The sequence below is a fragment of the Pinus tabuliformis genome, chromosome 1_2 (assembly GCF_031772625.1).
Source record: "Pinus tabuliformis cultivar Carrire ecotype Pingquan chromosome 1_2, CPIR1, whole genome shotgun sequence".
NCBI classification, from domain to species: domain Eukaryota; kingdom Viridiplantae; phylum Streptophyta; class Pinopsida; order Pinales; family Pinaceae; genus Pinus; species Pinus tabuliformis.
The window spans coordinates 77,256,898-77,278,029 of record NC_142298.1 but is presented as its reverse complement, the minus strand read 5'-3'; the positions used below and the strand labels follow the sequence as shown (position 1 = coordinate 77,278,029).

The following is a 21,132-nucleotide window of genomic DNA, read 5'->3' as shown; positions in this document are numbered from 1 at the left end:
CCTGGGCATTTTTTGATGGTGCTGCACAACACCATGGATGTGGCGGTGGTTTCATTTTATATCTTAATGAACAACATTTCTACAAGGTCAAGATGGGGCTTGGTGAGGGAACGAATAATTTTGCAGAACTTATCACACTCCGACATTTGCTGCATTTTTCTTTGGGTCATAATTGCATGGATCTAAACATATATGGTGACTCAAAAATCATAGTAAATTGGTTCAATAATATTACTGTTTGTCACTCACACACTCTCAGTAATATTCTGGATGAAGTGAACTTGTTCAAAGCACAGTTTAATTCTATTTCATGTCAACACATTTACAGGGAACATAACTGTTGTGCTAACGGGCTTTCCAAGGAGGCCACAGTACTTCCCCGAGGAGAGTGGTTGATACAGGAGCATAGAGGCACAAATGAGTACCGATACTATCACAGGCCTTACAATGATCAGATTTACCACAGGGCAGATAGTCCCTAATTTTTGAGTCCTTTTCTTTGGTTTCTCACCTGATGGATATGCACGACTTTATATATTGTATATATTTTGCACACAGTTTTTTATATCTTGTTAATATATACAAACCTACAGAAGGGACATCACCCTGCGTGGTGTATGTGGAATATTGTAGATAGCAGACATATTTATAGTTTTCATAACAGTAAATGACTGAGCACCCTGTGTGGTGATGGATGATATATGCATCATATTTTTTGATAAACTGAACAACATATTTTATGACCACAGAGATGGCAAAGGGCCAACACAACATATGCTGAAAAGCATCTACAACATGTAATTTTTCAATCATAATGAAAGATTACGATTTTTCCAGTGGAAAAAGTATATGTCAATATTAATCTTTACATTAAAATGTTTTAATTTAACAATTTTATTTTCTATAGATATAGATATATATGAAATCAATATTGACATAAATTAGGTAACATAGATCTTCAAATAGTTTATTTAATTTTTTTTTTTAAATATTTTTGAAAAGTATAAGATTTCCATATATTTTTTTACTTCTATTCAATTTTTTTTAATTATATTATTTTTCTATTTAGAACATAATTTTTAATTTTATTTTAAAGGGTACCTACGTACGGACAAAATTACACATCCCCTCATAATGGGTTGTAGAACGAGTCTCTCGGCTCAACCAGTGTAGATCCAATTTAAGTATGGATTTAACATGAGCTCGGGAGGGATCAAATTTTCTCACCTGCAATTTTTTTAGAGTACAAAATACAATGTGTTATTTTTCGTTGTTTAAATTGTATTTTTGAATGCTAAATAGAATATATATAGGACCAAATAAAAATTTTAACCATAAAAAAATAATTTTTTCATGATATATACATAAATTTTTTTAAATGATATATATTTTATACGTAATTTACATTAAAATATTTTACATCACATGTACATCTAGATTTTTTATTATTAATATATATTTTAAGTGTATATCATTATTAATTCTTATTAAAATATTTTATTGATAACCTATATTGAATATTTTTTTATATACAACAGTAAAATGTTATATATATATATATATATATATATATATATATATATATATATATATATCTGAAGTCAATATTGACATAAATAGGTAACATAGATTTTCAAATAGTTTATTTATTTATTTATTTAGTTTTTTTAAAAGTATAAGATTTTCATATATATTTTTTACTTCTATTCATTTATTTTTTAATTATAGTTGACATTATTTTTCTATTTAGAACACAATTTTTAATTTTTAATTGTATTTTAAAGGGTACGGAGGGACCTATGGAAAAACTTACACATCCCCCTCACAATGAGCAATAGAATGAGCCTCATGTTGTTGAAAATTGTAATTTTTTCTTTGTGGTCTACTGTCTGCAAAGGGATTTTTGCTATATAATTTACATTCATGTACTCCTTTCTTATCAATAGCATAGATGTTTTCTTCTTTATGGAGGAAAAAAACACTAAGCAAAAAATATCTCTTTTAATTGGGCTATAGAATGACAAACTTACACATCCCCCTCATACTGGGTTGTAGAATGAGCCTCATGTTGTAGAAAATTGTGTTTTTATCTATATAATTTATGTTCATGTACTCCTTTCTTATCAATAGAATAGATGTTTTCTTCTTTAAATTGTTTGTTTTGTTATTTTTCATTGTTTAAATTGTATATTTGAATGCTAAATAGAATATATATATATATATATATATATATATATATATATATATATATATATATATATATATATATATATATATATATATATATATATATATATATATATATATATATATATATATGTTATTTTTCATTGTTTAAATTGTATATTTGAATGCTAAATAGAATATATATATATATATATATATATATATATATATATATATATATGACTGAATAAAAGTTTTAACCATAAAACTTCATTTTTCATGATATATACATTTTTTTTTTAAAATGATATATATAATTTATACTTAATTTATATTAAAATATTTTATATTACATATACATCTAGACATTTTATCATGTAAATTAAAATATTTTATTGATAACCTACCTTGAATATTTTTTGATATACAACATTAAAATGTTTTATTTTAACATGATATATATATATATATATATATAAAGTCAATATTGACATAAATTAGGTAACATAGATCTTCAAATAGTTTATTTAATTTTTTATTTTTTTGAAAAGTATAAGATTTTCATATATATTTTTTATTTCTATTCAATTTTTTTTTTAATTATAGCCAATATTATTTTTCTATTTAGAACATTATTTTTTATTTTTTATTTTATTTTAAATGGTATATATGGAGAGACAAACTTACACATCCCTTCATACTAGGTTGTAGAATGAGCCTCTCAATCTTACACATCCCCTCATACTGGGTTGTAGAATGAGCCTCTCGCCTCAATGACCCTATCTCTTTGTGAAAAAAATTCTTATGAAATTTATCCCCTCATACTGGGTTGTAGAATGAACCTCTCAAACTTACACATCCCCTGTAGAATGAGCCTCTCAAACTTACACATCCCCTCAATGACCCTATCTCTTTGTGAAAAAAATTCTTATGAGTTTTATCCCCTCATACTGGGTTGTAGAATGAGCCTCTCGACTCAATGACCCTATTTCTTTGTGAAAAAAATTCTTATGAGTTTTATATTATATTTATCTTCTCATGTGTAAAGGGAAAAAACTTACACATCCCCTCATACTAGGTTGTAGAATGAGCCTCTCGACTCAATGATCCTATCTCTTTGTGAAAAAAATTCTTATGAGTTTTATCCCCTCATACTGGGTTGTAGAATGAACTCTCAAACCTACACATCCCCTGTAGAATGAGCCTCTCAAATTTACACATCCCCTCAATGACCCTATGTCTTTGTGAAAAAATTTCTTATGAGTTTTATCCCCTCATATTGGGTTGTAGAATGATCCTCTCAAACTTACACATCCCCTATAGAATGAGCCTCTTAAACTTACACATCCCCTCATACTGGGTTGTAGAATGGGCCTCTCGACTCAATGACCCTATCTCTTTATGAAAAAATTTCTTATGATTTCTATATTATATTTATCTTCTCATGTGTAAAGGGAAAAAACTTACACAACCCCTCATACTGGGTTGTAGAATGAGCCTCTCGACTAAATGACCCTATCTCTTTGTGAAAAAAATCCTGATGGGTTTTATATTATATTTATCTTCTCATGTGTAAAGGGAAAAATCTAGGAAGATCAACTCGAAGTGCACCGACCAAACAAGCAGGGTCTAACCCCAAAAGCGTCGAGGAGATTCCAAACAAGCAGGGCCTAACCCTAAGGGCGTCGAGGAGATTTGAGCCATTGACCTCCTAGCTAGCGAGGTACTTAGCAATAGGAACTCGACCAACTGAGCTAACCCTTGGGGCTAAAGTTTTTATTCATAATTATTCACATAACATTTGTGTTGCCCTTGTATTCTTCAACTAATTGTTGTTTTTATTACAAGTTTCAACTCTGTTATTACCTGTTGTAGAGAAGTTTGATATGTACAAAAGGATAAAAATAATATTTGTAAATAATTCTAAAAAAGAAGTGGAGCATGTTGGAACTTATTTTAAGGGATATGAAACTAAAGGGGATTTTCCAAAAGTGGAATTCCAATGGATGTTGAACCAATTGAAGAATTGGAGATCGAATTAGGGAAGAAAGTAAAGACCATGAAGTGAGGAATGAGTCAATTGAGCTGGAGGACCCTCTTGAAGATGTTGCTGACTCTTAAAATAAATGCCTAAAGAAGTTAAAGATAAATTTGGACCTTAAACCTTAAGATAGAAAATGTGTTCATGACCATCATGTTCCTCCATTAATGAATTTGTCCCAACACTTGAAAAGTGTAGTAAATTTAAATCTGGTCTTGAAATGTGAAGCAGAAAAGATTATTTATTTTCTTAGCAATACCCTGGAATTAGAATTGTTCACCAAACTCCCGAGGAGAGTGATTATATGCAACATGATGAATGGGTGAATTTTGATGGATTGATATTGGTTACATATGTTTATACTTTATTCCATGATTTCTCAAGCCAAATCAGTTGTATTTCAAACACATATGCTTACACAATAATATCCTCAATTCAATTTCATCATTTAGATTAATATTACTATAATGTAATTCAGTTTTTATAGGATTTTTGGTATAGGTTTCATTTTTAGGGTTTTATCTTTTAGATTAATATTACAAATCATCAAAATTATTCTAACTCCAATTAGAATAAAATAAAGAGCTAAAACTTTTGAATGTTACTCATGAAAAATCAATGAACCAACTATGTTAATTGTTTGATTGGTTGTTAATTACTTTTACTAAGATGCTTCCTTAGTACCTTAGTGGCCTTCGTGTAAATAATTTAATATGGTGGAACCTGGTAAGATGGACTACCTTGAAACATGTGCAACCAATCCAAAATTGTAAAAAGGAATAACTATCAAGATCTTCTACAACATCCTGCTTCTGTAGCATCAAATCTATATATAGTACCAGAAGGAACATAGAGCATAAAGTTCGTAGATGAATAAACTACATAAAGGAATTAGAGTGCAAGTCAGAGTCACTTACCTTGAAGGGTTGTTGAGTGATGCAACCTCCAATTCAAATGAAATCTATTTGTGAGATGGACAATGTATTGCTAGAGAGTTTCCTGGTGAAGCAATTACTTTTATGCATTTCCTTGTGGCTACGATCTTTTTCGGATTACTGTTATTTTGAATGTTAATGTGAGACCCTAAAATACCCACAAATTTTGAGAAGCATAATGAACATAATCCTACTCTGAGAGAGGTCTAGAAAATAACTATTTTTACCAAACAATGTAAAAATGCTAGAGGTTCCACTAGAACTATTTCATTTTGTTGTTGGATTCTTTGTAGGTGGTTGAGTTCAAAAAAATTGTACTATTGCATGTTGTTGTATGATTTATTCAAGATGTTTGGATATCCCTTTAAATGGGGCACCATTTGTGAACCTCTCTCAAAGGATGCAAAATCATTTTCTTACGTAAAATACAAAGCTTCTAAAATCTGTAATAACAACAACACAATTAGCGTTCTCAACATAAATAAAAATTCATTCACACTAAGGAGCTAAAAGAGCTTGTAGACTGGACATGTACGACAAAAAATATGCCTCTACCTCTACTGAGATCAAATAATGAAGAAAGTTTTCACCATTGTAATGAACCCACACCTTTGTACTGTTGAAGCTAATCCAATTATTTAGACTTGATAATAATTCAATATCATTGTTTTAAATTTTTACGAAATAGTATTTAGAAATATTATATAGAAGTATAATTCTACAATTAGATGAAAAAAAAGGTTGAATAGAAATAAAATAGTTCAATGTTAAATGATGAAAAATATGAATAACAAAAATGTAATCAATGCAAAATAGTTTAGAATCTCCGAGTATTATATTCTACTTTTATTATAATAAAAACTTTTCTTATAATAACAATCATTATTTTTTCCATATTCCTTCTTTTCATTTAAAATCATCTAAAAATGGAACTTACAATTATAGACCATTCAAACCAACCTTTTAACGACACATTGTATTAAACATCATATCCTCCCTCTCTTACTTGTCACAAGAAAGAAGACGTGATACTGAAATATTAAATATGTCAACAAATTTCTATACCAAACAATCAGCGTCGTTAACCGACACGATTATACTACAATAACTACTAAAAATTAAAAGAAGTGACAATCCATAAAATAAAAATAAAAATTATGAATACCATTAACGAGGAATAATGACACTACAAAAATGAAGTGGTGTATAAATGGACAACCAAGTAGATTTACCTGTCAAGTGGCGCTTTCTAATGAAATAAAAGCATTTAGAAAGATGACCAACAAGTTACTAGAAAAATAGTAATTTTTTTTCTATGTAGTCAGTCAACAATAATAATTTCTCTGGTGTAATGATCATCCAAAGAAAATTAAAAGATAAAAGTTCTATGTAAAAAACATCGAAAATTTATTTTTTATGCTTAACATGTACCTAATTATATTAATAAAAATTGATAATTTGATATCCTTTACTCTCATTTGGATAATTTCATATCTTCTTGTTTGAAATTTGTTCTCGTAATATCTTAATTTACGCATTGTTTTGCCCATTTTGTCCATCCAATGAGAGTCCAATCTTAATGGCTAAATAAATATGAAACAACTTAAATGATAGAAGCTGAAATCAAAATAATCTCATGTTTTCCATTCTCGGAGGTTCTCTTCTCATGCCCGATAGGTTACCACTTCTATTTCATGAAAACTTGTAACCTCTTGACATGCTTCAAACTAGTTAGCCTCCAACCTGCTTCAACCATATCTTTCACCGGGTTAAAATTGTCCTCTTGTAAACACTTCAACATTGGTATTTCTTGAATATCTTCCATTTACAATTTTTCATTTGCAAGCACCTCAGAATTGACATTTCCTAAAAAAATCCTCTATTTACAATTTATAATTTGAAATAATTAAATCTAGTGGAGACTAAAGCATTGCATTTTTTTTCAAAATTTATTAATAAAGATCATAATAAAATGAGTATTTCAGGTATCCATGGCAATGATTTCCAATTTATAGAATCTAAAATACCCAAATCAACTCTAAGTCATTTGCAATAGATTTAGCGAAAAAAAAAGTAGTATTACCGACTTGTTGAGGATTGCAGTGTAACAAAGGCGTGATGAAGCGAGTGATAGCTACTGAAGACCTACTGAAGACAAAATCACGATGATCGAATTCTTTGTGTGCCAAATAATACAAAGTTTCTGCCAGTTCCATGTGAAGAACAATAATATATATCAATCTCTATCGATTCCAAAAGGGCATGCCTCTGAGAAATGGAAAGAAGCAGTGAGCAACAATTGCCATGCAGGGAAACTTTTAAGGATGGATGTTTATCTTAAAGTTTAGAAACCTTGGCGACTCTTACTAGTCTCTAATATCCAAATTTTAAAATGTTTGATGATAATTTTGTTAAAATGCTTAGATTTATAATTATTTCATATTAAACAATATATAATATTGACGACTTTTAAGGTAAAATAATTGTATACTATAAAATATGGGCGAATATTTTTTAGGAAAAATGGAAAATGGCGATTTTTTTTTTGAAAAAGCATGTAATATTAGCCCACCTGTGAATATTAGTACTTAAAATTTTCCCTGTTGCCATGTATCCTTGTAGTATAATGAAATTATCCTTGAATCCATAAACATGCATAAAAAATTGACATATATACACACAACTATGATTTCAGAAGGAATTAATGTAAATCCACATTCATAAACGTTATTATAATTATTTGAAAATCAACTATCATAATAGGAAATTCACAAATTTCCAAAGGCACACATTAGGAATGATTTAGCCGTGTTCGTTGTGTAACAGAGAAAGAGAGAGGAAACTAGAAGGCCAAATTCAAGTACTCTGAGTAATCCCTGCCCACTTCTAATCTTCGTACATGTTGTCATCAAAGAGAGTACATGTGTCCACTATACCTGCAACAAAAAATAAAAAGTCACGCCACTTTGTGTCATCGTGTCAAAGATAAAGTCAACAACAAAAATGACGATGGTTAAGTTTACATATATCCTGTAGCAACATCTCTTCGGTATAGATTTACCTCATTCCTTAAAACCACTTAAGTAATTAGAGAAGCACAGTGACAAAGTAAAGGCAACAACAACAACGAATTGTCTCACATTAGCTGACTCTTACTATCTGCATTTCATAAACAACACTTGATCTATAAGAAATTATGTCAAAATGGTACAAACATTAAGAACAAGAACAACCATGGTAGCAACAAACAACACACATGCATCGTAACAACAAAAACGTACATGGTAGTTCAACATTTCAACACAAAAATGGAATGATTCTAGGGCTTCTTCCTCGTGATTCGAACACACCAACAACAACGTTGAATTCAAGAGTAGATGCAGGCTCATAGTGTGAGTTGCAAACACAAATCCAACCACATCCTGATTACTCGTCAAGGCAATCTTTCAAAGAAGTTGCACTGAAAGAAAATAATATGGAAAACAAAACCTGATAGCCAACCAAATTAACCTCGTGTTATCAAAATTAGCAACTTTTCTCCCCTTGTGTAAACTCTACACTGTGTCTGGAAGGACTGATGAACAAATAGCATAATCCTTGCAAGAGAAACCCTGTGTTGAAGAAGGAAATCAACAAAACTAAAAGTAAGAAACCCTACAAGAAAAGTGAGAATCTGGAAAAACATGAAGACAACATGATATTTTCGATGCCAACAAAGGTTATTGACGAATGAGAACTTTGAAGAAAAAAATTCGTCAGTTTTGGGTAGTCGCTCACCTCCAAACCCTGGTCACCTGCAAGCAAAAGCATAACTGAGCAACCTTAGTTCATCGTCGGAATTAAAATCGAAAAAGTAATATAGTGAGCAAACCTTGAATGGAAAACCTATAGCAAGAACTCGAGTCAAGAAGGACCGATGAACAAATAGGCCAATCCCTGCAAGAGAAACCCTCTTTTGGAAAATCAAGAGGGGAATAAGCCTTTGTGTTAAGCCATCAAGAAACCGTTCAATAAGAAGCAGTCATTTGATTACTTTTTGAGCGTGCCCATTACGCGCCCTAACTATTAGTTTTCTCTTAAATATTAACTATTAATCCAACAACCTAAAAATCTTCAATCATCTAACATTCCATTCCATCTCATAGTGTAGACTGGTACACAATGGAAACTGGGGGAGTTGTTTTTAAGAGGGAACACCTTACAACTTGGTTATTATTATTATTATTATTATTAGTATTATTATTTTAAATCTAAAAATTCTACTGATCATACATAAATAAAATTATGCCTCCTTTTTTATTTATATATATATATATATATATATATATATATTAAAATATAGTAAATTTAATTTTTGAATAAGTTTCAATAAGTTGTGGGAATAATTCAAACAAAATGAAGAAAAAAAATTTAAATAATGAAATTTTAATTTTAATTTTTTGGTTATTAATTTCTTTAACTACTACCTTTATTGAGGATGGATTAATTTACTATATTTTTGTTTTTATGGTAAGTTAGATATGAGGTATATTGTTTTAATAATTAGTTTTTGTTATTTTACTTATGTTAACTAAAAGTGTAAGAGATTCATATTGGTGCAATCACATTCCTTCAATGTGGAATTTATTGGTAGGAAATTTTTTAGTTAAGTAGTTTATGAGTTTTTTTTTTTTGTTTTTTTTTTAATGTCTGTGATTTTGAGAAGTTTCTTTGGTTGCAAAATGGGAATAAAAATATTCATTTTTTTAATTGACTAAGATATTTAACTTATACAAAATAATTTATATGACCAAATGAACTATGCATATCAGATCTTCATGTCTTTTGTGAAGATTTTATTTTAATTGACTATGATAACTTATACAAAATAACTTATTTTCTTATGATAAGTTATACCTAACGCAAATTATTTTAACAATCCATTTTCTTTTGTGAAGATTTTTTTTTAATTGACTAAGATAGCTTATACAAAATAACTTATTTTCTTATAATAAGTTATACATGATGCAAATTGTTTTAACAATTCATTTTTATATTTTTTTCATAATTGTTAGTTTTCCCTTTTCTTTTTTCTTCTTTCTAAATTTAATAATTTAATATTAATTTTAATTCTTTGGTTATTGATCGCTTAAATACAATTTTTTAAATTATAGTTCTTCCAAGGTTACCAGATTTTTATTGCCATTTTTCTTTTTCTCTTTTCTAATTTTAATGATTTAATATTAATTTTAGTAATTTGATTCTTAATTTCTTTAACAACTATTGTTTTAGATTATACTCAAGGTTATGAGATTTACGAGATATATTTAGATTATTTAATGTAATAGCAACCTATATCTATTTAACTTTATATCTATCAAAAGATCAAATCTGGTGTAAACATTTCCTCAAATTTTACAATAAAAAAGAAATTTACACCTCATATATTTGATCTATTTAATTCCAAATTAAATAAAAAAAAAAAATTGTACACTTTTTATTTTACATAATTTTTTTTATTTATTTATTCTAATTTAATTTTAATTAATAATTATTAATATTAATATTTATTTTTATTTTTTTATTAGTTATATCATTTATATTTTCTATTAATTATATATTTTTTATTTAATCATGATCTTGCATTTTTCTTATCAACATTTTTAGTTTTATGTAATAAAAAATAAGTTGTGTTTACCTTAAACTTAGAACACTTCAACTAGAATACAAAGTGTTCCAGACAAAATATTTATCTTTTTAAAATCAATCATTCATAACAAAAAGAAACATATCACCTTGGCACATGCTCACACATCATGGATTAAATTCATATTAGATTCATATGGTGTAAACGATTGATAAATTAAAAAGAAAAATGTATATTGGATAATAATTTTCTTCTTAACTTGCTTTTATTTTATTTTAGAGTGTTTTTTATAAAAGTTAGAATTGAGAAAAATGAAATAAGGAAAATATATTTAAATTAAAGTTAAGAAAAATGAAATAAAGAAAATATTTAAATTAAAGTTGAGAAAAATGAAATAAGGAAAATATATTTAAAGTGGTTGAAAATAGGTTACATTTAAATCTGTGAATTGTAGCGCATATGAGAATACATGTAAATATCAATATTGTGGATTGAAAGAAATAAAAAATTACAATAATTTTCAACTTACAAAGGCAGGTAATGCAAATGCAATGTGGAAAATTTTACCCATTTATGAAATAGAAGAACCATAAATAATGAGACCAGTAGCACTAATGTTGTTGTGTTTTAGAGAACTTAAACAATAAACACCGGTACTGCTTTCTTTTTCCTTTACATATATGAGTTTCTATAGACCCAGGATTTGCTAATAAATCTCTCTTAGATCTCCTAAATCTCTCATAGATCTCCCAAAATTCCAACTGAAAAATACAAATATCATATCATAAAATTTCTTGAAATTTTTATGTGATAGTATTTTTAACACTGTTTTTATTTTATAAAATAACCTATATCATATCATAAAATTTTCTGAAATTTTAATGTGATATTATTTTTAACCTTCTTTATTTTATAAAATAATCTATATAATAAAAAGCTTTTAATGCAAGCTATCTAATTCCAATGAGATAGAAAGTTATTCCTCTTATCTTAAAACATTCATTAAAAATTTGACTCTACGATTTTCCTTGTGAAGTTTCTAACAATTTTCCTCATTTTATTATAAAATAAATAAATATCAAATTGGTCATGTTAAAAAGAAAAAATGACAACTCTGCCGGGACAAAATAATAAACGACATAACTGTCCCCTGTATGAAGTAACTCGGCAATGACCAAGCAATGAAAAAAAATTAAAAAAATAACATTGCCAGGTGATCCAAGACTAAAAAGTTTACGTTGACCAGAAAGCAGAAGCAAGTTTCACACATACCAGGTATCCCTTCTTACTCAATTAAATATTTTGAAAAGGTTACCCTGACCATAAAGCAGAAGCGAGTTTTACACCCACAAGGTATCTTAATTAAATACATTGTGGTGGTTGATACCCACCACCTCTCTCCCCTACATTATAAATTTCGATTATACGCATTTGTAAGGCATAATAGTATTGTATAGGCACCTTAAGGCATTGAGGTCAACATGGGTTTAGTCACAAAACTGTTCCTAGGATTTGTACTCCTCTCTGTATGCATGTGTTCAGCTCAACCGGCCCACGTTTACCGTCTCTTACCCAAACACCCATCAGCTGATGATGGAGGAGGTGCTTCCAAGGCCACCTTTGAGAGCCGAGACACCAGTAGGATTAGCAGGAGGTTGCAGGGGGATCAAACTGCAATCTTTCGTCTCATGGGGAACGTCGTTCCATCTGGGTAATGTCGAAGACAATCAGAATTTCATTCTCAGTTCTGAATTCATAGTTTGTTTTCGTATATGCAACTGAGTATGGTGGATTTGCAGGGTGTATTACGTTGCTATGTCACTTGGTAATCCTCCAAAGCCATACTTTCTGGATGTTGACACTGGTAGTGACCTCACCTGGGTCCAGTGCGATGCCCCGTGCATCAGTTGTTCCGAGGTATGCAACTTAGGCCAGTCTAGGCCTTGCTCATTTCATTTGAGTAATTTGAGTAGATTGTAGATGCATTCACACAATACATACGTTAGCCTTTAGGTAGCATACTTATCCCACATGCAGACAATGGCAAGTACTTCGTTGAATTCTGGTTTATTCTCTAATTTCATGTTCCCTGATGCTTTTATAACTAAAGTTATGAGCCTGCTGAGTCCAGGAGTTAACTCTGCGTTTTGGGTTGGTAGTAGATCTATCCCACTTGCAGACAATGACCAGTATTTTGGCGAGTTTCTGTTCCCTTTTTTAATAAGCCAGGTTATGAGCTTTCTGAGTCTCAGTACCTTCCCAGCTTTATGTTCCCTGATTTGTTATAAGCCAAGCTTTTAGCCTGCTGAATCTCGGAGTTGACTCTGCATTTTGGGTTAGTAGCCCATGAATTGCTTGCTTGAATCTTATCTCTTCTTATTTAAACATGCTGGATTTCTAGATATTCATGGTATTTGAGATAGAATTCATGGTGACTGACAGAACCCAATTGATGCATATGAAAGTTGTTTTCTACTTGAATGCATCTCCATCATGGGTTGCATTTGTTGTATGTTCTGTTAGTTCTCTTTCTGCATTTATCTCTTGGAGTCTTAGGCACTTCCTTGATTTACTGCGATGGATGCATTTGACTCTTTGCATTATCAGCTTTTTGGGTCATCAGTGGGCACTTATTATTTCTTGAATTCATTCTATCTTGGGTTCGGCAGTTTGAGATAACATGAGAGGGTTATGTCTTCTGTGCAGGGATCACACCCCTTGTACAAGCCAAAGGAAAACTCCCTGGTGCCGGGCAAGGATCCTTTATGTGCTGCTGTGCAAGCAGGAAGTGGCCATAATCACAACAAGCAACGCTGTGACTATGATATTGATTATGCCGATAATAGCTATACTCGGGGATTCCTTGTTAGAGACAGTGTTCGGGCCTTGCTCGCCAATCGAACATGGGTGACAGCAAATTCTGTTTTTGGGTATGTGTTGCTTCTTTTAGCTGGTTTGTGTCAGGTGGAATTCATTTCTTTCAAACCACTTCTAAAACTGTAAAAATTACTGAATTATGGAATCTGATAACATATATGTTTGATTTTCCAGAAAATGTCATTACATATTTTAATAAGGCCTGATAGACCGTCCTGGTGTTGGGAATGTAGAAAAAGAAAATGGAGAAAGTGTTTTAGCCTTTAGGTGAAGACCTTAGTGGTTGTGATGGGCATAAAAATAAATCGAGGTGATCAGTCATGTTCATAGATGTTTTTTGTGACAGGTGTGGATATAACCAGAAGGGAACTTTGGCAGTGAGGCATATCGATGGTGTTTTAGGTCTTGGCAGTGGTATGGCAAGCCTTCCATCTCAATGGGCAAAGCAAGGCCTTATCAAGAATGTGATAGGTCACTGTATTTCACGAGGGGGACGAAATGCGGGATATCTGTTCTTTGGTGATGATTTTGTATCCACCTCAACCATGACTTGGGTTCCCATGATTGGCAAGCCATCCATGTAAGATCAAATTAAAGCCACTTTCTCTGCTTTCTGTCTTTTCAATTTAAATTTCAGCATAATCAAGTAGAATCTTTCTCGACATATTTCCTAAAAATAATCCTCAACACATAAAAATTCATCAATATACTAGGCACCAGATCTTGGTTCATCACATACCAGAATTCACGTTTAATTCCAGCTTCAAGGAACATAGCATAAATTCACTTCTTAGTCTCACTGAGCTGCTAATATTGAATACTCTGATTCATCAGAGCCTTCTTGTTTTGAATTCATTTGTGCTGATTATTTAGTTGACCCAAAAATTGTGTAGATTGTATGAGCTCCCATTTTCTGTCCTTTCACATGCTTCAGTACAAGAACGACGGAGAGTCTGGATAAGGTTATTCATCTACAGCCTTGATTATATAAATGAGACAAAATTCCTCCAGATCCACACCATGGTCATTTTAGGCTTCAGATTATTCACAATGTTGTTCTTCATCTTCCTTTTGTGTTCGAATCTACAGACAAAAGGTCTTCAAGAGTTTTCAACTTGCTCAGACACATCTGCAATTAATTCCTGTAATTCTGGTTTCTGTACCCTGAGATACAGCACCAAAACCGTTATCCTTCTTCTTCTCTTTGAAAGTTCGTGTTCTTCCTTTGCATATGCTATTCATCTATTTAAACTAGTTTTGATATTTTTCTCTTTGATGTTTGCCCATCCCTTCCCTAAGTCTCCACAGCAATCTGTCTAGGAAGAGATATTTGAGGCTATCTAACCCTGCCTTGCCTCTGAGTATTTCTTCTTTCTATGCTGTCATAGGTCTAACAGTCCGAGTTGCCCCATGACCAGCATTCGCTTCTTATTGAACCCTTGTACAAAAGAGTTTTCCATAGCTGAGCAATAACGAGGGTTATTAAATAGGGATAAAATAGTTGCATCGATTTCAAGAGAAGAATAATGCCCAACATTGAAGTGATAGTATGAACCCATATCTTCTACTCGGAGTTGCGCAATTAGCTTTCCATATAAACCATACACCTTCCTCTACAAATTATCTACAAATGACCTGGTCTGTATCACATTGTATAATCCCCTCTTCACATCTTTCTCTTTGATTTTCCTTAAAGGTTACTTCCATACCCTGCAATAATAATATTTGAAACACTTGTAAATAGATAACATTTCCCGAAATAAACAATGCCAACTTCATTTTTATTACATATTTTATGTGACATATATATTAGCATCACATTTTCTGTCTAACCATTCTTTAGTGTGGATATTGTTCATAAATATCATTTACCACAATCTTATATCTTGGTTTGATAACAACAAATGGAAATTTTCAAAGTGTAGAATTTCCTTGAAATTCTGCCACTGCTATGATGAACAAACTGAAACTGATTTTGATTCACCAAGACACAGAATTTCTAACCTCTAGATAAGCAGCGAATAGAAACAGAGATAAAACACAGTCACACAATAACACAATATTTTTCTAGGGAAACCCAACTGGGAAAACCCTCTACTTGCTGTAGATTTTATTGATAGAGTTAGAGCAATTAGATCTCTTTACATGGCAATCTGCTGCACTAGAAAAATCACTGTTCTCACTGCTTACAATAGCTTGAAACACCCTGTAACTACCTTGACTCAGTTCCTCCTTGCTAGCAGCCTGCCTGGTCCTCTTTCCTTGCGCACAGGTCTCCACTGCTGGCCCAAATTCACTGCACGCAAGCCTCCTTTGGCTGGCCCGAATTCTCTGCGCACAGGTCTTCTTTGGCTGGCCCAAATTCTCTGCGCACAGCCTCCTATTCTCTAGCGCTAAGGGCCTCCTATACTTTAGGATGCAGCCCCTAACACCTAGCACAATCTGGCAGCAAGGAATTCTCTCTATGCTCTGCGTATTGGCTCCTCCAAAGTACGCACCCACAGCAAGAATCTCTCTCACACACAAACTGGTGCACCCTCTCACAAACTTGTGAGCTATTGTCTTGTCTCACAACCTTGAACACAAAACAATTGTTGAATTTTGTGCCTTCGTCCTCCTTTTAACAATTTGATCCATGCTATAATTAGAAAATTATAATTAGACAATTACAAATTTGGAACTGCAGTTGTGATTGACTTCGTTAACTGAGTTCGAACTGAACTCTCTCCAATCATAACTTGGAGTTTATAACTCGTCCTTGCCTCAATCTAAACTGAAGCTCCCAACTCGTCTTATCCCAAATTCGAACTGCCACTTGGAGACCCAATTAACTGACCCTCCAACTCCATGCATGATTCTACTAACTCGTTCATCCCCACGAGCTTGTCCATGAGAAAAGGAAGACTAGTCATGGTCTTTCTCTGGCTAAGGCACATGCACAGAGAAGACCTTCTTCGCTACACTTTTCAACACAAAGGCTAGATTCTATGTTTCTAGTTGTCACCCAAACCATTTTCAGATCTTAATCAATTGTTCTCACATACAACTTGGCAGGTTTAATATTCACCAAGGTTCTTCCTTTTCTCTGTGATCTTTCTGATATAAATATCTAAGGTTCCAATTTCCAAATGTCTTGAAACATTCCTTTGCCTCATGCTATCCTAAAAAAGGATATTGAGCTAGATTCCATGTTTCTAGTTGTCACTCAAGTGTCTACATTAGTTCCAGCTTATGGTCTTAAGCAGTTGTTTTTTCACATGCAACTTAGCAGGTTTAATCTTCATCAAGGTTCTTCTTCTCTGAGACCTTTTTGATATAAATATCTAAGGTTCCAATTTCCAAACATCTTAAAGAGTCATTTGCCTCAGCTATTTTAGAGAAGGATACCAACTATTTTGAGTTAGATTATCAGATAAGACGAGGACCATCTCAGGTTATCACAAATAGGAATAACAATCTGAGAAAATTTCAACTTCGTTTCCAAAGGAACTTGAACAATATGATAAAAGCTTCATCTTTTACTTCTATAAATGTTAAACATATGAGCAACCCTTGTTATTTTCAAGGAAGTTGCATTTTTCTCCTTTCATATTACCGGCCATTTCCATGACTCATGTTGTTAATATTTTTAGTCTACTGCCTTATACTTGGAAATTTGTAGCTGATGCATAGTGTTGAATAACTAAATGTTTTAGTTCCATGCTGTACACTTAGAATGAATGCATGCATTTTACTTGCTTAGTTGCCATCTGACCATAAATCATTTGCTATAAACTATAATGCATTCAGGTAACCAATATGCTTTCTTTTTGGAGTCCTATATGAGGAATAATCAATAGGCATTGTGCCAAAACCCTTTCAAAAGATGATAGATTCGTTTAGGAACTGCAATTATTATTACCATATACCCTACGGCATATTTATTAACAGAAAGACGAAGTAAAGAGACATCGTTGCAAATGTGTTCCTTCAGGAACATCAACATGAAAACATACAACTCCATTCTGTCTAAGCCTTGGAAAAGTACATCACTAACTTTAATATATTCTGATCTGTTCTTGAAGCTCAGTCCAGAATTTCCTACAAAGTAACTATATTCTCTGTTATTTACTTACAGTAGCATCTTGCATTTTAGGCTTGGCCAATAATTCATACGGACACTGAGTTGCGTCATAGGCCTCTAGTTAGAAACAACGCCCATGTCTCGACTCTTCTGCTTTAATAATTAACTTGAAATCCCTTTAAAATAAACTTTCTTGATTTAATTTGTTATTTAAAATAATCTATGAACTTCTATCATACTGTTCTCTTGTTTTACAGAAAACACTATGATGTGGGGGCTGCACAGATGATGTTTGGGAACAAACCCCTTGACAAAGATGGAGATGGAAAAAGACTAGGAAGAATAATATTTGATAGTGGTAGCTCCTACACATACTTCACAAATCAAGCTTATGGTGCTTTCCTCTCAGCTGTAAGTATCACAAATTGCACTTCCCTTGTACTATAAGGAGTTTGTCTCTTTCTAATTATGCAATGTTGACAGGTTAAAGAAAACCTACGTGGGAAACATTTGGAGCAAGATTCATCAGACTCATTCCTACCACTCTGTTGGCGCGGGAAAAGTAGGTTCAGGTAAATGGCTTTGGTTAGGTTTTGAAAATCAAGTGCAAGTTCAACTTCAACAATTCAATCTCAGGCCTATTTAGAGGAAACATTATAAAAAACTATGGCCAGAGAGTCAAGTGCAAGTTCAGTTTCAAAATTTTAATCTCAGCCTTATTTAGAGTACAAATTATAAAAACTATGGTCATTGGAAGGATACTAGTATCCTGAATGCTTCCTGAGTTTTGTGAAATGTATCAGCTCTGTTGCAGAGGCGGCAAAATATTTCAAGTTGTTAACACTCAAATTTGGAAGTGCCAGAGCAAAACATATGGAAATTTCTCCAGAAGGTTATTTGGTTATCAGTGTAAGCATGCATAAGCTTTGACATACTCTATGACAACTATCTTTTACCACCAGATGAGATTGTAACATAACATTCAAGGATCAACATTATGAGTCTGCCAAAGAATATATTGTTGCAGAAGCTATTTATTGATGAAGCTTAATGATTGCTGTGATAAAGAAAGACTACTGATGAATGAGTTTCAATGCACAGAAAAAAGGTAACGTCTGCTTGGGAATCATCAATGGTACTGCAATGGGTTATGTGGACACAAATGTTCTTGGAGGTAATGAAACAGCATAGTATTTTGCTGCTTTTTGGTTGTGTGTTTGTCAGTCTGATTTTTCTGCAAGCATGGCATGAATGACCTTGGGTGGGCTTGTATCTAGAGCAGTTGAGGCACGCTCTTAATCTACATGTTGGTGATGGTATTAAGATAAAGTAACAAAAGTGTGCTGCATTTTGCAGATATATCTTTGCAAGGGCACCTTGTTGTTTATGACAATGAGAAAAACCAGATCGGCTGGGCTCACTCAGATTCAGATTGCCAAAAGCTTCCGAAGTTCTGAACCTTCTTCTTTTACCTATGATTCTTATTCTATAGGATTTAGTGCAGTTTTTATTATTTTTCATATGAATTTGTACATGAAACGTATATGGCAAGCTGAGAGCTAGTAACTGACTCTTCCCAAGTACATCATTGATTGCATTTTTTTATTTGTCAAATAAGGGAGTAGTTGCATCTACATTTTTATGAACTTGCATTTTGGGAATCTTTCATCATTTATACTTGGTACTAGTAACTACATCACTACTTCCTCTTTTTTGTGCCCTGCTAGTCTCTCTGCTCAAAACGCTGCCAGTAATGCCCATGTTTTGGAGTTGAATACAGAGAAACTTATTCCCTTTCTTGTCTTTACCTCCTAAATATACTAAAACGGAAGAGATTGGTGAGGTTGCTTAGATGATGTCATTGTACCCATATTTGATGATGTTTAATATAATCTTTGGCTCCACAAAAACACTCATGACACCAAGAATCATTTAAGTATTAGAGATATTGATTATATTTCCTAACTCGAATTTTTTCTTTCCTTGTGGGACTGACAGATTGTGAACCTCATCAACCACAAAAGAAGTAATCAGAAATGAAAAACCTAAAATCTTTGAGTTGCAATCAAAATACATTCTGTAATGTATATGAAAAGAAGGCACAGAAACTTTGTACAATTAATTACTTAATAAAGCACCGAAAAGTACACTTCAAAAAAACAAATTGCATTCAACAGCCCATTAATAGTTAATAGTCTTCTCCAATAAAAGGATATAGAAACAAAAAGCAGACTTGAATCACATTTAACAGCGCCCATGAAGAGCAAATAATCTCCTCCAGAAGAAATATATAGCATTAGAAACCTGGAAAGTTACCCAAGCAACCCTAAAGCTGAAAAAAACAGACAACTCTTAAAATTTCTTAATTTGCTTCAAGGGCAGCACTCTTCACTAGCAAGGTTCGGCAAACAAATACCAAATTTAAATAAGTTCGACTTGAGGATTGGGCCTTTCTTTTCAAAATGCATCCTAAACTTGACCAGAAAATGTTTAGAAAACTTTTCCTAGAAAAACAAGGGAAATGTTTCAAGATTTAGACACTCCAATATGAGAAAAATGGTTCCCCTGCATGATTCCTGATGGCAAGGATAGAAACTAGACATTCATTAAATATTCATTTTGTCATTTAGATTAATCACTTAATCTTCAATTTCTCTTCTAATCAAGTAACATATCTATCAATGAATCTAACTCTTGAAGTTGGTTGTTTCTGACAGATCTTCCACATAGAGGCGGGTGTTGCAGTCCTCTAAACCTCTTGCTGAACAATTTGTGGTGTTAGAAGATCCCTCAGTGTTTCACAGAAATACATTAGAAGAAACAATATCATGTGCTCAAGAGCTTGGGAAAGCAGTTTTCTCTTCCTCTTCATATTAACTTCCAGCGCTTGGTATATATCAAGGAAACAGTTGTATGATTCCACCATGATAAATAGTTGACTGCATTTAAGCAGAGTTTCATAAAAGGAGAAGAGAGCTGCAGAGAAGCAAATTTGTTTCTGTATTTGATCGCCAGTTCGAAATAGGAGTATTATCTAAAGTTGATTTCCCACATTTTGATAAACGACGACAATCAAGATAAAGCACTCGTAGCCTGTAGGTTCCAAATTGGCTAAAGTAGCATCTGTGCTGAATCACCATTTAAGGCTTGGTCTGGTAGTGTTTCATGTGTTCTTACTTGTACCAAATGTTAAATATGATGTGGCCACAGTCTGGAGTTTCATTCATCAAAATGTGGAAGGTCTGTGCAGCTTATAAAACATACTGAATCATAAAAAAAATCAAAATGTGTAAGGCCTGTGCAGCTTATAAGACATACTGAATCATAAAAAAAAATCATCAACTGAAAGATAGCAAGTGAAGAATTTTAGCATATTTATAGTAAATACAGCATGTTCTTCATCAAAGATCGGCCAATGCGTTAT

The 21,132-nt window shown here is 32.2% G+C and overlaps 1 protein-coding gene across 1 annotated transcript; it reads left to right on the top strand.

Annotated features, from left to right (window-relative positions):
* The first annotated feature begins 12,240 nt into the window (after positions 1-12,240).
* LOC149204496 (aspartyl protease APCB1-like) lies at positions 12,241-20,875 on the top strand. The gene is made up of 10 exons (XM_089393303.1): positions 12,241-12,479; positions 12,568-12,685; positions 13,475-13,698; positions 13,992-14,225; positions 17,966-18,119; positions 18,192-18,280; positions 18,512-18,617; positions 18,810-18,882; positions 19,065-19,158; positions 20,426-20,875. The coding sequence occupies exons 1-10, from the start codon at positions 12,250-12,252 to the stop codon at positions 20,436-20,438; spliced, it is 1,335 nt and encodes a 444-aa protein (XP_089249429.1). The 5' UTR covers positions 12,241-12,249; the 3' UTR covers positions 20,439-20,875.
* The last annotated feature ends 257 nt before the right edge of the window (positions 20,876-21,132 follow it).

What these genes read in the sequence shown, in the direction of transcription:
- LOC149204496 (XM_089393303.1), top strand. Translation starts at nt 12,250, where the DNA reads ATGGGTTTAGTCACAAAACTGTTCCTAGGATTTGTACTCCTCTCTGTA. An exon ending in GGGAACGTCGTTCCATCTGG is followed by an intron (nt 12,480 to 12,567) that starts GTAATGTCGAAG and finishes GTGGATTTGCAG; the next exon opens with GGTGTATTACGTTGCTATGT. An exon ending in GGACACAAATGTTCTTGGAG is followed by an intron (nt 18,883 to 19,064) that starts GTAATGAAACAG and finishes TGCATTTTGCAG; the next exon opens with ATATATCTTTGCAAGGGCAC.